Raw genomic sequence first — 16,507 nt, forward strand, 5'->3', positions numbered from 1 at the left:
TTGTTTGGAGTATGCTGCTGGTAAAACTGGCTCACTAAGTCGGGATAATAATATTATATTTCTGCTTACACTGTATGTGAGGTGAACTCCAGAAAGATTAAGACCTAACTGTAATAGATAAATGTAGACGCCAAGTAGGGAAAAATGTAGGAGAGTATTTTGCAACCATGGGTGGGAAAAGATTCTTAAACAAGCTTGAAATTTGATGCATTTGGCTACCTCAAAATTAAGGATCTCTCCTTCTTATAGGATATCAAAGACTGAGCTAACAGATACATGAAAGATTGGGAGAAATATCTGTGATGTCCAAAAATGACAAAAGAGCAATATTATAATACATAAGAAACTCCTTCAAATCATTTGAAATCCAGCAGAAAAATAGGCAAAGGATGTAAACAGGTTATTCACAGAAGGCAAAAAATCTCAACGGTTCTTAAGCATATGGAAAAATGATTACTACCACCAATCATCCAAGAAATAAAAATGCAAATTATAATGTGACACTACTGATATCAGATTGATACAAATTAGGACATTAAATAGTATCAGATATTAGTATATAAAATGGGAAAAGGGTATCTTTCTACTTTTATGTGCCATTGGTGAGAGTGTGAACTGGCAAAACCATTCTGGAAAGTCACATGACAGAAAGAAACCAAGCACTGTGGACTTTGTGACCCAGCAATTCTATTTCTTTCCTAGGGTCTGTAAGGGACACAGCTAATACTCATTCCAGTACTGTCTATGGGAGCAAGGAACTGCTGGCAACTTAACTGTCCACTATTTGAATAACTGATAAGTAAAAAGTGTTAGACACAAATCAAATACTATCAGTGGTCAGAATTCATGAACTCCTGGTATATACAGCCACATGGATAGATCTCTAAGACACTAAATTGACGGAAAAACAAGGAACAGAATGAGTTCTCAGGACGATACCATTAAAGTATATTAAAAATAGGTACACAAACCATGTATCTTTTTAGGATATATACCGTACGTGTAATGGGACATACTTAAACATACAAAAGAGGGTGCATATGGTGGGTAGAGGAATAGGGAGTGTGGAAAAGGAATGAGGGATTGAGTGGAAAATAAAAATTAAGAAGAGAGGTCTTGCTGACTCTGGTGAGCTGAAGAGTATGAACAACAGAACTCTCCTCCCCAAGGTCCAATAAATCACCCCAATCTCCCTTTCATCGCTTCCTATTCTTAACAGAACCAAGAGCAAGCCACTCAACGTGGCTGTAAACAGCAGGGCCTTTCTCCATAAAGGACCTAAGTCCTCTTTCTTCCACCTACCATGCCAGGCAATCTCTTCCTGAACCCAGAGCTCTGCGTTGACTGCACTTAAGATTCAGTTTAAGAGTCTGTCCTCCAGGAGGCCTTTTCTGAACGCTGCCTTTCCCCCTAAGGTCAGTCCTACCAGGATTGTTATTTATTCCCACACACCCCTCCCACAGGGCTGGAGCTGTGCTAGGGTGATCTCCGTGTCCACAGCCCGCCAACTGCGGTGAGCAGTCGTAGGAGTAACGGGGAGGCTATTTCAGCAGGTGAAGCCAGACCCCGGCCCACTACCCTCCCCTTCGCTTCCCCGGTCATTGACTGTGCTTCCCTGCCCCCAGCCCGCCTCCGCCGACTGCGGGCGGTGGAAGGCTCTGCGCACGCGCCGTAGGGAGCGGCGCACTCGGTTGGGGACGCGGCGAGGGGGAGAGTAGGGCAGAGGAGCGGGCGCAGAGGGGCGGCTGGGGCGCTGTGACGTTGCGTGGCGGTTGCGTCCGGCCGCGTGCGCGAGGCTCCCGGGAGGGGGCGGGGCCGAGGCGGGCGCTGCGGCGGCTCCTCCGCCCCTGACCCCGCCCCCGCAGCCCGCCCGTCCCGCCCCGCCCCCTCGGCTGGCCGAGCTCCTGCTCCTGCCGCCCGCCAGCTTCACGCTTTGCTCCCGCGGGCGAGAGCGGGAGAAAGTCCTGCTGGTGGGCGGCCGCGGGGCTGCGCGCGGCAGGTATCCCGGGGCCGCTCCGGCCCGGGCAGCGAGGGGGCTCGGCGGTCCATGCATCCGCCGCCGCCTGTCACCGGAATGGATTTCAATCAGAACAGCCTGTTCGGCTACATGGACGAACTGCAGGAGCTCACCATCATCGAGAGGCCGGTCCGCCGGAGCCTCAAGGTGCGCCCCGGGGAGAGAAATCGCCCTCAGTGCGCCCGGCCAGCTGGCCCCGCGCAGCCTGGAGCTGACCCCCGCCCCACTCTGCCACTGTCTCCTCCCCGAGGCGACCCAGACCCTCTGAGTCAGACCGGCACCCTCTCAAGAGTCGGACCGGTCCCTCTGTCCTCCAACCTCCGATCGCCGTGTCACCCCGAACCGGCCCCTCCTGGGGCCCCCTCTTCAGCGCGGCCCCGGTTCTTCCAGACTGGATCCCACTCCTCGAGGGACCGGTCCCTGACCCATCCCCTGACCTGGAGTTGGCCCCGAGGCTCCTGACCCTTTTGAGGTCTTTCAACCTTTCCGGCCCACCCCAGGAACGGCCAAGCTACTGACATCAGGGCAGCCCCAGCGTCCTCGACCCTCGGGCAGCCGTGGCCCCTCACTGTGGGCCGCGTTTGCCCGCCCCCTGCAGGGTCTATCGCTCGCAGCCAACAGCCGGTTTCTGCCGGTCCTCTTCTGTGCTCCCCCAGCCCTGGTCCCCTGGTGCTGCCTGAGTTCTGGCCCCCGTCCACCCTTTGGTCCACACAGCCCTCTTTCCTCTGACCTCCTCTCCCCACCTCTCTCTGAGACTCCACCCCAGGTCCCTTGACAGTCAGATCAAACTCGGGTCCCTCTACCCCCGAGGCAGCACGGCCTCCCTTCGCCTCCCACCCAGTACCAATTCTTAGAGTCATCCTGGGCCGGTCTTCAAAGCCCTCTCGACTCATCCTGAGTCCCCGCACACCCTTCCCTCCCAGCCCCTCCGGGACTTTAGCTGGGACCCTGCCCCCCAGCTCCCTTGAGGAAGTCAACCTTCAGCTTCCTCCCCTCACCCCCATTCGCACAGTCATCTTCCTTCCAGAGACTCTAGCGCTCACCGCTGACAAACCTAGTTTTACAGACCCTCTCTTTCTCTGGCCATTCTCTTAATAGCTCCTTTAGCGCCTCTCTCTCACCTGCCGCAATGTCTCCAATCTTTGATTACCTTTCAGCCCCAGAGTTTATTCCCCCCCACCCCCATCTTGTCTTTTGTATACCCACTCGGCTGCAGTCATCCATCCCCTTAACATTTCTTGGGACAGAAAATGCTGGGGAAATAACCTTGAGATATGAAAGGTGAAAAGTGCGTGTATATACATATACACGCACATGTACATATTTATTTTATACATGCGTATGAAATTGATTTCAGCAAGGTTCTGAAGCCACAATGCCATTCTCAAGTTGCAATCTATAAACTAGAAGAGTGAAAAGAAAAAATCCCCCAAAACTCAACCACGTAATTTGAGACCTCTGTGGTTGATCTCGCGCACTATCCCCAGAGCCTTGATTAGTTTCATTGTCAGTGCATAACTGTGCAACTTTTTCATTTGTCGGTACTCATAGAGGGTGGGGGGTAGGGCGGGACACGCAAGACTGACTGGATGTTTGTGTGCAATAATTTGTATCTTACATTTGACAGACACCAGAAGAAATAGAAAGATTGACAGTTGATGAGGATCTCAGTGATATCGAAAGGGCTGTCTATCTACTCAGGTATTTCCTAGTCTTTCTGTTACATTGCCCTTTTTCCCCCTGTGACAACATGGATTCATGCTTTCTGAAGTGTCATGTTAATGCTCACATTTACCTAAACACTTGAATGGAGTACTTTCATATGCATAGCACTTAATTCTGTTATAAATTAGATTTGGGTATGAAGTTTTGAATTGGAGAACTGAAATCAAATAAGATACCTAACTTGAGGAATATTGTTTGGAGAAGGCAGAGCAGAATAACTAATGCTTTGAGTTGAATCTCATTCTTTTTTTTCTATTCTGGCTTTTGTTTTTTCTCACATATGATTCGGTGAGTTTAACATTTCTTGGAGCAGAAAATGCTGGAGAAACCACCTTGAGGTATTCAAGGTAAAAAGTATGTGTGTGTGGTCACAGTATCCTGTGATTAATTTTAAGTTAATTGTAGAGGATGACCTTACATGGTGTTTACTACATAGAACAAATCCACAAAATATGATAGTTCAGTTTTCTGATCAGGATATACTGTTTATATTACTTTTGCTATGTGAGGTTTATAATTTTGCCCGAGAGATTTTTAATACTTAACTAAACCTGCTCTTATTTAAGTTTCAAATCATCTCACTGGCTCTACAGAATTGCTTAAAGGTAAATGATTATTGCGAATATTTACAAGATAGTTCTGAACTATTTAAAAAAATTATGTTGTAGCTTTAGCATTTTAAAAGCAAAAAAGGTGAATATTAATGAATATATCCACAAACATACTTTCGAAACAGAAAATTTCCTAAGGCATTTGTGTATATGTAGTTTATTTTTTTCCCTTAACTTACACATTTCCCCCCCTTTTGACAAATTTGTCTTCATTTCTATTTTTGTTTTTCAGAATCAGATTTTGAAAACTGGTTTTATTTATTTACTTCCTAGGATATTTGTAATCTTTGTTTCCTTAGCTCAGTGTCAGTTTCAGGTACTGGCAAGTTTCTTGTTCTTCTTTCTTGTTTATAGATCATGTTTCCAGTCTCATGTTATTCACAGACTGATCTTACCAAAAAAAAAAAAATTCTGTCTAGGACTTCCGTTTTCTTAATTATTCTTTAGCCTACCAGTGGCATCTTGATTTTCTGATTTTTAGTCAGAATATCAGCAAGCTTACCATAGACCATTCCTTTACAATAATTCTATCATTTAGTATTTTTTCTGCATCTTAGACTTTATGTTGATGTTGTCCCCCCCCCCCCCTTTTTGGGCCATCTGTGTTATGCTCTCATCATTTCTACTTATTCATGTAAAAGAAAGCTTTTATTTATATATGAACGAACATTATGTTCTTTTGGTTTTAGAGAATTATCCCACTTTGAACTCATTTTATTCCTTAATAATTAATGTGTCAGCAATCGCCTTTTCCAGTTGATGAAAGTTTGGATACATTTAACACACAGCAGTTGACCATTTGAAATATGTTCTCATTTTTTCCATTGAATTCTTTAGTACAAACGCTGGCTTAGATTTAGGAAATGGAGAATCTTGTTCTACTTAACTTGTGATAGCAGACACCTTATTCTAGATATCAAGGGATAAGGCTTCTTTTTAAGGAAAGCTAATTTGTGTTCTGTTTTGCTTTTATTTTTTGTTAGCAAATCAGGTTGTCTAAGTCCTCTTTATTTCTCAGACACAGAACATTGTACTTAGTTCTGTAATTTAGAAAGACTTTTTAGAGACAGATGGGCCGTCTCATTCTTACAAGAGAGTTTAAAAAGAGATCTGATATCTCCTTTAGTTTCTTGTGGCTTGCCTACCTTGAAGGAGGTTTTCAGGGTGACTCAGAAGGGGAACACTAGTTAGGTTGTGTATGGGTTTTCCGGCTGAGTTCTTCATTTGTATTCCTACCGTCTCACTACCTCCTGGGGGAAAGTGGGGTTTCACCTTAGGCCAGTTAATGGAGGGATGATACCAAGACTGCCTGAAAGATTCTTTTTTCCCTGGGATTCGTAGATGGGAGTGGTATTATCTTATAGACAAGTTCCATATTTTGCCTCTGTTAAAGCCTCATCTACTCTCATGTATCAAGCCTTCTATTTTAAATGTAGTTCATTCCTTTTTCTCTATTTGTACTTTCTATGCTATAGAACCCAACACCGAGTACTCCCCCTGTTTTGTGGATGATTTTCAGGTTGATTTTGAGTGCTTTATTTTTTCCTGTCTTGGATATTTAATACTTATATATATTTTGCTCCACTTTTGTGTGTCAGATTTGTTTCTTTGGTTCTCTTGTTTTGTATATTAAAACTATTTTGGAATATTATGTTAAATTAGAATTCATAGTCAAATGTGTGAATATCAGTAGGAAATGCTTTATTTTAGTGGAGGCTCTGATAGCATTAAATTGAATCCAGGGCCTAAATAAAGCATTATATACAATCATCCAGCGAAAAGCAAATTATACTCATTATCTTACCTTAAAGTATGACAAGTCAGTTATTTTCACAATTAAGTTTAGAATGTTAATGCAATTCAAAGATTTGACACAGATGAATTTGTGGTTTTGCATAAATATGGTGCCGATATGCCCATCTGTGGCATTTAGCATTGGAGCAAAACAACTTTTCTAATAGTCACAGCTTGTGGCTCAGTCAAAATCGTATCACAGCATCTTTTTCCTGTTCTCACTCTTCTTTGTGATTTTGGCATATATTTTAGGAATGTACTTAAAACATGTGAAAAGTTTTATTATAGAAGAGTTGTAAGTATGTATACTGTGCTTTCCTTAAGTAAACCTTTGCTCAGATATCTCTAATTGTCTACCAGATAAAGTCCAGACCCTTAAGCTTGTCATGCAAAAGTGAATCCATTTTAGCTGTACAATAGTCCCTCACTTTTAAAAGACAGCCTTATTGAGATAGAATTCATATGCTATGCAGTTCGCCCATTTATAGCGTACAGTTCAGTGGGTTTAGTACATTCATAGAATTATGCAAGCATCACCACAATGTTTGAACATTTTCTTCACCTCTCAAAGAAACCCTGTACTATCAGCAATTACTCCTCACTTCCTGACCCTCTCAGCCTTTGGAAGCCACTAATTTGCTTTCTGACTCTTATGGGTTTACCTATTCTGGACTTGTTTATAAATAGAATTATAAAATATCTAGCCATTTATGACTGACTTTCTTCACTTAGGATAATGTTTTTTTTCAAGGTTTATCCATGTCCTAGCATGTATCAGTACTTTATTCCTTTTTATTGCAGAATAGTATTCATTGTATGGATAGAAAACATTTTGTTTTATAACAAAATTCATCAGTTGATGGACATTTGGGTGTTTTCCACTTAATCCTTTACTTTTTGAAGCAGTTATGCTGGCCTCTTCACTGTTATCCAGATACATTGTGTTCATCCTTAACTCTGCTTTAAACTTACCCTGGCTGGGATAATTTCCTTCTTCCCTCCCTCTCCCCTCCATACTTTCCTTCCCTCCTAGGCAGGGTCTTGTGCTGTTACCCAGGCTGGAGTACAGTGGTGTGATCATAGCTTGGTGCAGCCTTGAACTCCTGGGTTTATGCAGTCTTCCCTCCTCAGCCTTCAAAATAGCTAGGACGACAGGGGTGCACCACCACATCCAGCTAATTTTGGAATAATCTTTTATTATACATCTATCCAACCTTTACCATCCCCAGGATCCAGCTATAATCGTGCATCTTTCATGAGGCCTTCCTTAACTGCTGAATCCACATGGGCCCCAGGCTTCTCTGAATTCTGGGATTACTTAGTGGCTTCTGAATCCACATGGGCCCCAGGCTTCTCTGAATTCTGGGATTACTTAGTGGCTTCTGAATCCACATGGGGCCCAGGCTTTTCTGAATTCCCAGGCTTCTCTGCATCCCTCATCCGACAATTCATTACTTCTTGATTCTTTAACTTGTGTGTACTTTTTTGTTGTTCTTTCTTGTCTTTTACTGTGATACATAGTGTAAATACATACCTTTTAATGGAGTGAAGCATATTTAAGATGACAAGAATGCCATATTTGTTAAGCAACTTTTAATATTTTTGCATAAATAGGCAATAGGATCAGATAGACTTAGGCTATCTCCAGTTCTACAATTTATTATCTAGGTGCCCCATGGACAAGTTGCTTAAGTTTTCAAGCCCTGGTTTGTTCATCTGTGAAATGGAAATGATAATTCTTGTTTCCCAAAGTGGTTGTATTATATGTGAAGCTTGGCACATAATAGATACCCCATTAATGTTAATTTCCTCTGTCTCCTTTCCCCTTTATCTACTTCGTTGCTGCTTAGGTACTCAAGTTACATTCCAAACTTCCAAAGAGGATAATAGTATTAATTTTGCTTTCAAACAACTTAATAAAGTGATGCCAAGTATACCAACTGTAGTTTATGATAGATGCCCATTAACTTCCTTTGCTAATAATATTTATCAGAAACCAGAATGTTTACAAATTATAATTAAGCATTATATGAGTGATAGAAAGGTTAACTTGTTGATTTATAATTTCTTACCAAATGACCTTAAGTAATATTAGCTGTCTAGATTATGCATGAAATGTGTAGACAGATTAATATACCTAACCTAACTTTTATGTTGCCTACATTTCTTTTTCCTACAAAGCAGAGTGGAGGAAAGATCTTGTTTACTTATAAAAACACTTGTGACTTTAAAAATATTTTCACTTTGTGCTATGAGTTTAAAAATGTTTTGCACTTTGCCTTCCAGGCACAGTCTGATAAAATTCATCTTATTTTTTCTTTGTTTTTTTGGAGAGGGGGCTCACTATCTTGCCCAAGCAAAAGTGAAGTGGCTATTTACAGAAGCAGTTAAGGTGCACTATAGCTTCAAACTTCTGGGCTCAAGCAATCTTCCTCTCTCTGCTTCCTGAGTATCTGGAAGGCATGCACCACTCACTGCCCTTGGCCCAAAAGTGCATTCTTTAAAAGGAACTTTTTCCTTATTTTCTTTCACTTTCCATTTTGATTTTCTTAAGAGTAAGTGCTCCCCCTAGTGATACAACAGAGTAAGATTTCTGCCGCCGAAATCGTAAGTGCGGTGAACAGGGGCTTGTTTGAGAAGTCTGGTATCTCTCTTCATGTAGTCAGGACTAGAATGGGGCTGCAGCAAGGCAGTGGGGAGAACTCCAGTGATTTGCTTTGCCATGCAGCAAAATACCCATCCTATTTGCCATCCAAAAGTGAAAAATTGTGTGGAAAAACTCCTTTGTAGTAGACCCGTATGTTTAGGACCCCTTTCCTCACATTTTTTAAATGTTCATTATTGATTTCTATTTTTGATGCCGTCTGCCTTTTAGTACGGGCCTCCCTGCAAAGGATAACTTCTCTCCTGACTTCTAACACCATGCATTGGTTTGACTGATTTTGAACTTTTTATCTTTATGTAGTACGAACCGTAGTATGTACTTTTTGGCCTAGCTTTTCTTAACATTTTAAAGAGGTTTATCCATATAGTTGAATGGAGCTATAATTGTTCACTTTCATTGCTGTGTAATATTCCATTATATGAATCCATGTATATCACGATTTATTCACTCTGCTGCTGATGGACATTTGTCTTGTTTCCAGTTTTTGCCTTAAGAATACTACTGCCATAAACGTTCATGTGCAAGTTTCTTGGCAAATACCTGTATGTACTTCTTTTAGGTACCTTCATAGAAGTAGAATTATTGGTCATAGCATATGTTCATGTTCATGTCCAGCTTAAAAGATACTGCTAAGTAGTTTTGCAAAGTGCTTTCAGTAACTTGGACTTTTGCCAGTAATATATGAATGGTCCCAGCCTATATTTTTTTATGAAACAAAAGAGGTGCTCTTTCTAGCACCTAGTTTCTAGCTTATCAGTAAGGAGCTACCTAGTTAAAGCTGTGACATGTTTCTGTTTTTCTGTGTGTGATTTACTTACATCATGTAACTTTTTTTCCTTTCCATATAAGAAGGGAGTTAAAGGTTTTTACAACTGATGTTTATAGGGCTAGACTGTTGCTTAGAAGACTCTTGGCTGCAAGGTTGTCTTTTAGGAGATGAGGTATTTTGTGTATTGTTTTATCTTTAAAAAAGAAAAAGAAAGTGGATGTTAAAATCCTTTACCTTTTTTTTAGAGTACCACCCCTAGTCCCTTGTACTTTTAATAATTCCAAGACATCCCAAATTGAAAAAATTGCCCAAGTTGTCATCTTCTGCAAAGGTGCTGTACAAATGACTTTTCTTTCTACATAGAAATTTTAGGGATCTTCATTTTCGATTTTTAGGACAGAGGGATCACTGTTTAACATATTAAGAGGAGTATGTAATGGATTCCAGCTGTATATCTTTTGTTATTGCTAAGGCCAAATTACTTAAGTCCTTGGCAAACCCTGAAGTCTCTGTTTTGGAAAAGTACTAGGTCTTGGAATATAAGGGGTTTGGAGAGTATTTCCTGTCTCCAGTTCCTTGTCTTTTGTTGTGAGAACAACCCTGGGAGGCATCTGTTTCTTTTTTCTTACTTACTGCAGCTTCAGAAGTCTCTCTCTGTGACATCAATAAAAAGCAGAAAATAATGTCAGGGGATCTGTAGGAAAAGCTTAAAAATAAAAAGCAAACTATTTTCATCAATGTAAAAGTGACCCATATAATGTCATTGAAAAGACCTGGACCTTAATAACATGATGTGATGATGAGAGTTGAGCAAAGTTTTCATCTTGTTTGATTATTTAAAATACTTATACACTAGGCAGTGCCTGTGGCTCAGTGAATAGGGCACTGGCTGCATATACCAAGGGTGGCAGGTTCAAAGCCCTGGCCAAACTGCAACAAAAAAGTAGCTGGGTGTTGTGGCAGGTGCCTGTAGTCTCAGCTACTCGGGAGGCTGAGGCAAGAGAATTGCCTAAGCCCAAGAGCTGGAGGTTGCTGTGAGCTGTGACACCATGGCACTCTACTGAGGATGACAAAGTGAGATTCTGTTTCTTAAAAAAAAAAAGAAATATATATATACATATATATATATTTCTGTGGTTATTTTCATTATATAAAATAATGAAATATATTAAAGTGAATCTATAAAATATAAGATAAAATATATCAACAAAGTAATATTAAAATGAATGATTATACAGATTTGAGTAGGTTACTTTATCTAACTATACTGTAACCATATTATAGCATGTATATGTGTATATCATAAATATATGTATGTGTGCATATATATTTGTTTTCATGAACAGTTAACTCATATCAACACTCTTGGGAAGTATGATAGCTAAGTGGGACATAGGAAGATTGAGTTTTGTCCTAAATCATAACTAATTAGTTCCAAGTAAAAAATACGAATTCTATGGCTTGGCTTCTAGTCTTATTAAGTTAAATTGTGCAGTGATTTCTTAGTATTTGCATTAAGAATTAAAGTGCTGACTATACCAAGTGGTAAAATTCATAGCTTTCTTAAAGTTAAGGTTACATGCAGAGAATTAAACCATGGAATAAAGTCCAGTGATCTTTTAAATCTGTACATCTTTTAACTTGGATATTTTGATTATTTTAGTTTCTTTCATCGATCATGTTGGCCATCAAATGTGGGAAGCATAGAGAAAGTATTCAAGCTTAGTTTTTCATAGTCATATATATCACTGATATGTGGTGATCAGGTTAGAAATAATTGCAGAATCTCTGGTACCCTTGTGTATGGATGTGCCTTGTAATGTAATTTTCCCTCCAATCAGAGATGTTAATAATGGAACATATTTTTAATGCAACTAATAGTTGCTTTACAATAAATCTTATGAATTCAGGTTAAAACACACAAAATATTCATTGAGTACTTATGTGCTGAGCATCTCCTGGGGAATGAATGACATTGTACCAGCAGATACTTGTATTTAAGAAAGTAGTTGCTTGAAGGAACAAGTGCATTTCTATGTCACCCTTGGTAGAGTGCCATGATGTCACAGCTCACAGCAACCTCCAGCTCTTGGGCTTAGTTGATTCTCTTGCCTCAGCCTCCCGAGTAGCTGGGACTACAGGCACCAGCCACAAGACCTGGCTTTTGTTTTTGTTGCAGTTTGGCTGGGGCTGGGCTCAAACCTGCCACCCTCGGTATATGGGGCCAGCACCCTACTCACTGAGCCATGGGCACCGCCCAGAAACAAATGCATTTTTCTTAAATTTCAATATAATAGAGGTCATCCTCCATTAGCAATTACATTGGGCATGAAGAGTCAGTATGTTGTGTTAGAAATACTCTGTGGTAAAATAGACCCAGATTTTTTCTTAAAGGCTGAGCCTTGCTTATTTACTTACTGAGAGACTTTGAGTAAGTTGCTTATCTTCTCTGGACCCAAGTCTCCTAATCTGAAATGGTGATGATGATACCTACATTGTAGGATAAGATTAGAGGAAATGTATGTAGAAGGCATAATGCTTGGTACAGAGTTGTATTCAGTAAAGAATAATTGTTATTCTCTTTAAATTGTCTGTTCATGATTTAGAGCATATTTTAATTTGGAAAATTCCCATCTAGAAACTTTGTTTAGTTATAAAGTTATCTCTCCAGATTAGTTTTCTAGATTGGACCATACAATCCCTGCCCTACTTTTTGGAAAATAACTTTTTTGAGTTATAATTTAGATAAAATAAATATATAGTTTGAGGAGTTTTGACAAATGAATACACCTAAATAGCATGTAAATGGCATGAAATATAGAACATTTTTGTCACTCTCAAAACATCACTGGTATCCTTTTGCAGTTAACTTCCCATCCTCACCCTAAGCAACCACTGACCTATTTGTCACTATAAATAATTTTTCCTGTTGAGGGGTGGGACGAGCAAGATGGTGGCCAAATAACAGCTTTCTTGCAACTGGGCACAGTGAGACTGGGGAGAGAAGACTCCAGGCATCTGGGTGGTGGGATCTGCCCAGAAACATCCGTTTGGGGACACAGGGAGTCAGTGAGAGACTTCTGGACCCCATGAGGAGGACAAAAGCAGTGGAGAACTGGCAAGTGGTTGCATGTGTTCATTTAGTCTAATCCCGCCAGCAGCTGTAAGTACAGCAGCAGTGAGATTGTAAACTGGAAAGGCCTTACCTGTGAGCTGTTTTGGTTTTTTTGGACTTGGTACTCAGTTGAACTACCTTGGGAGAACTTGGGAGAGAATGTGAAGGACTGTAAATGTTGCCTAGGGCCCCAGACTGCACTGCTGAGCCAGGCAGAACTAATAGTGTTTGGCTGTGGGCCTGCATGGAGCCATTGTGGGAGGACTTCCCAGGTAGGCTTTGCCCTCAGGGACACAGAGTGAGGATCGGGCAGGAGACCTTGGGCAAGTAATCTAGTGACTGAGCAGCCTAAAGGCGGGGACTAAGATGCCTTACAGCCTTGGTCTTCAGGGGCAAGAGTGGGACCGGTTTTGGCACATTGAGTAAGTGGGCAGCCCATTCAGGAGTGATCCCAGTGACAAGTGCTTTCCTGGGAAAGCTTCTGCTTAGCCAAGTTTAATAGTTTAAAGCAGCTTTTAAGTGGGCTGAGGAGAGATTTAGGCTCTCTACCCTGCAGGATTTGAGAAATCAGCAGAGGCCTCCAGTCTCCATCTCGAATAGCTGCATCAGCATTGTGATTAACATCTCACACCCTAGAAGATCACTTGTTGCCCAGACAATATTCAACAAGATATATATACTGCTTTTTTTTTTTTTTAATTCCAACATTTCCGTGTAGATTTTTCTTTCTTTTCTTTCTTCATTTTTCTGGTTTAAATTTCATTTTCCAATGTTGCCTTCTTTAACAATTAAGAACTTCATTTTTGCTAGTGTTTCTACCCCTATTATTTGTTTATTTCCCCCAATTTTATCCCATAAAGTTTTTTGTTTGTTTGTTTTGGTTTGATTTATACCATTTTTTATCTTTCCTCTCTACTTGGTGGAGGTGGGGTACTATGTCTGAACAAGTTGGCAAAGAGCTGCTGACCTCAAGGTAACCACCGAACCTGGTACCCCGAGAGGTTGGGAGTTTTTAAGGTTGGGTCAATGTACCCTATTGTACACCTATATTACTCCTGTCTCCCTCTCTCTGTGCCACTCTTCTTTTTGTCAATATGCCCTTTTACTCACCCCCTGTCCTTTCTCTTTTTTCTTTTTCTTTCTTTATTTCTTTCTTTCTTGCTTTCTTGCTTTCTTGCTTTCTTTCTTTCTTTTTTTAAAATCTTTTTTCCCTTCTTGCTCTTCCATCTTCTCATCCTTCTAGTCCTGTACCAAAAGGACTCATCGAAACCCTAGGCCAGAGGCATGGTAACTTAAAGAGCAAGAGGAAGTGAAAGGAAAATTAGGGTAAGGAAATAGATAAAAGAACACACTCATGAAGAAGAATCAGTAGAAAAATCTTGGCAACACGAAAAACCAGTCCAGAGCTACTCACCCCAAGGAACCATGAGGTAGCTACTGCAGAGGATTCCACCTATAAAGAAATGTTAGAAATGACAGAAAGGGAGTTTAGAATATAGATGATGAAAACAATGAAGGAAATGATGGAAACAATGAAGGAAACTGCTGGTAAAGTGGAAAATAACCAAAAGGAAATCTAAAAGCAGAATCAAATAAGAGATGAATGATATGAAGAATATAGAAAGGATATAGCAGAGCTAAAGGACCTGAAGCAGTCAATTAGGGAACTTAAAAATGCAATAGAAAGTATCAACAATAGAGTAGATCATGCAGAAGAAAGAATCTCAGAGGTAGAGGACAAAGCTCTTGAGATGACTCAGATAGTTAAAGAGGCAGAAAAGAACAGAGAGAAAGCAGAATGTTCACTGACAGAATTATGAGACTTTATGAAGTGTTCAAACATACAAGTTATAGGTATCCCAGAAGGAGAAGAATGTCCCAGGGGAATGGAAGTTATACTAGAGAATATTATGAATGAAAATTTCCCAAATATCACCAAGGATTCTGACACACTCCTTTCAGAGGAGTATTGGACCTCAGGTCACCTCAACTCTGTTAAGAGTTTCTCCAAGACACATTGTGATGATCCTGTCCAAAGTCAAGACAAAAGAAAAGATTCTACAAGCTGCCAGGAGTAAGCGCCAGTTGACCTACATGGGCAAATCCATCAGGGTGACAGCAGACTTCTCTAATGAAACTTTTTAAGGCAGAAGACAATGGAACTCTACTTTTAATCTACTTAAACAGAACAAATTGCAGCCCAGAATTCTATATCCTGCTGAGCTAAGCTTTAAAATTGACAGAGAAATCAAATCTTTTACTGATATGCAAACATTGAGGAAATTTGCCACAACAAGTCTAGCTCTACAGGAAATCAACCTGTTCTACACACTGACCATCACAATGGATCAACAGCAAAGTAAGAACTCAGAAATTAAAGGACAGAATCTAACTTCCATAATGATGCAAAAGATAAAACTAAGTAATGGACTCTTACAAAATAAGATGAATAGAATACTACCACATTTATCAACTATCTCAATAAATGTTAATGGCTTGAATTCCCCACTGAAAAGGTATAGATTGGCTGATTGGATTAAAAAACACAAGCCATCCATTTGCTGTGTGCAGGAAACACACCTAGCTTCCAAAGACAAATTAAAACTCTGAGTTAAGGGTTGGAAGACAATTTTTCAGGCAAACAATTCAGAAGAAAAGAGGGGTTGCAATCTCATTTTTAGATACATGTAGATTTAAACCAACTAAAGTCAAAAAAGACAAAGATGGTCATTTTATATTGGTCAAGGGAAAAATACAACAAGAAGACATTTCAATTCTAACTATCCATGCACCCAACTTAAATGCTCCCAGATTCTTGAAACAGACATTACTCAGTCTGAGCAATATGATATCCTATAACACCATAACAACAGGGGACTTTAACACTCCTCTTACAGAGCTGGACAGAACCTCTAAACAAATTAAGCAAAGATATAAGGGACTTAAATGAGACACTAGAACATCTGTGCCTGACAGACGTATGTAGAACACTTCATCCCAATGATAAAGAATATACATTCTTCTCATCACCCAGGGGACATTCTCCAAAATTGATCATATCCTAGGACACAAAATAAACCTCAACAGAATCAAAAGAATTGAAATTTGGGTGGTGCCTGTGGCTCAAAGGAGTAGGGCACCAGCCCCATATGCTGGAGGTGGTGGGTTCAAACCCACACTCAGCCAAAAAACTGCAAAAATAAATAAATAAAAAATAAAAAAAAATTGAAATTTTACCTTGTATCTTCTCAGATTACAAGGCTCTAAAGGTGGAACTCAACTCCAACAAAGAGGTTCAACCCCACACAAAGGCATGGAAATTAAATAACCTTCTGTTGAAGACAGTTGGGTGCAGGAAGAAATAAATAAAAGAGGAAATCATTAGCTTCCTTGAGTATAACAACAATGAAGATACAAGCTACTAAAACCTGTAAAAGCAGGATACTGCAAAAGCAGTTCTGAGAGAAAAATTTATCATGTCAGATGCCTACATTCAAAAAACAGAAAGAGAGTGTATCAATAAACTCACAAGCCATCTCATGGAATTGGAAAAAGAAGAACAATCAAACCTAAACCAAGCAGAAGAAAAGAAATATCCAAAATTAAATTAGCGATCAATGAAACTGAAAAGAAAAGAATCATTCAGAAAATTAATGAAACAAGGAGGTAGTTTTTTTAAAACATAAATAAAATTGATAAACCTTTAGCCAGACTAACTAGAAATAGACAAGTAAAATCTCTAGTAACCTCAATCAGAAATGATAAAGGGGGCTCAGCGCCTATAGCTCAACCCGGCTAAGGCGCCAGCCAC

General features: G+C 40.2%; 1 protein-coding gene across 3 annotated transcripts in view; it reads left to right on the plus strand.

Moving 5' to 3' along the window:
• The first annotated feature begins 1,900 nt into the window (after window positions 1–1,900).
• PPP4R4 (protein phosphatase 4 regulatory subunit 4) overlaps window positions 1,901–16,507 on the plus strand; it is a 122,625-nt gene continuing 108,018 nt past the window's right edge. For all 3 annotated transcript variants that reach the window (XM_012803431.2, XM_023511589.1, XM_012803432.1), the window contains exons 1-2: window positions 1,901–2,164; window positions 3,645–3,718. In XM_012803431.2, the coding sequence (XP_012658885.1) occupies window positions 2,048–2,164; window positions 3,645–3,718 (191 nt within the window). In that variant the 5' untranslated portion in view covers window positions 1,901–2,047. The remainder of the gene's footprint in view (window positions 2,165–3,644; window positions 3,719–16,507) is intronic.

Source organism: Otolemur garnettii, unplaced genomic scaffold, assembly GCF_000181295.1.
Source record: "Otolemur garnettii isolate 467f Iridium unplaced genomic scaffold, OtoGar3 scaffold00020, whole genome shotgun sequence".
NCBI classification, from domain to species: Eukaryota; Metazoa; Chordata; class Mammalia; order Primates; family Galagidae; genus Otolemur; species Otolemur garnettii.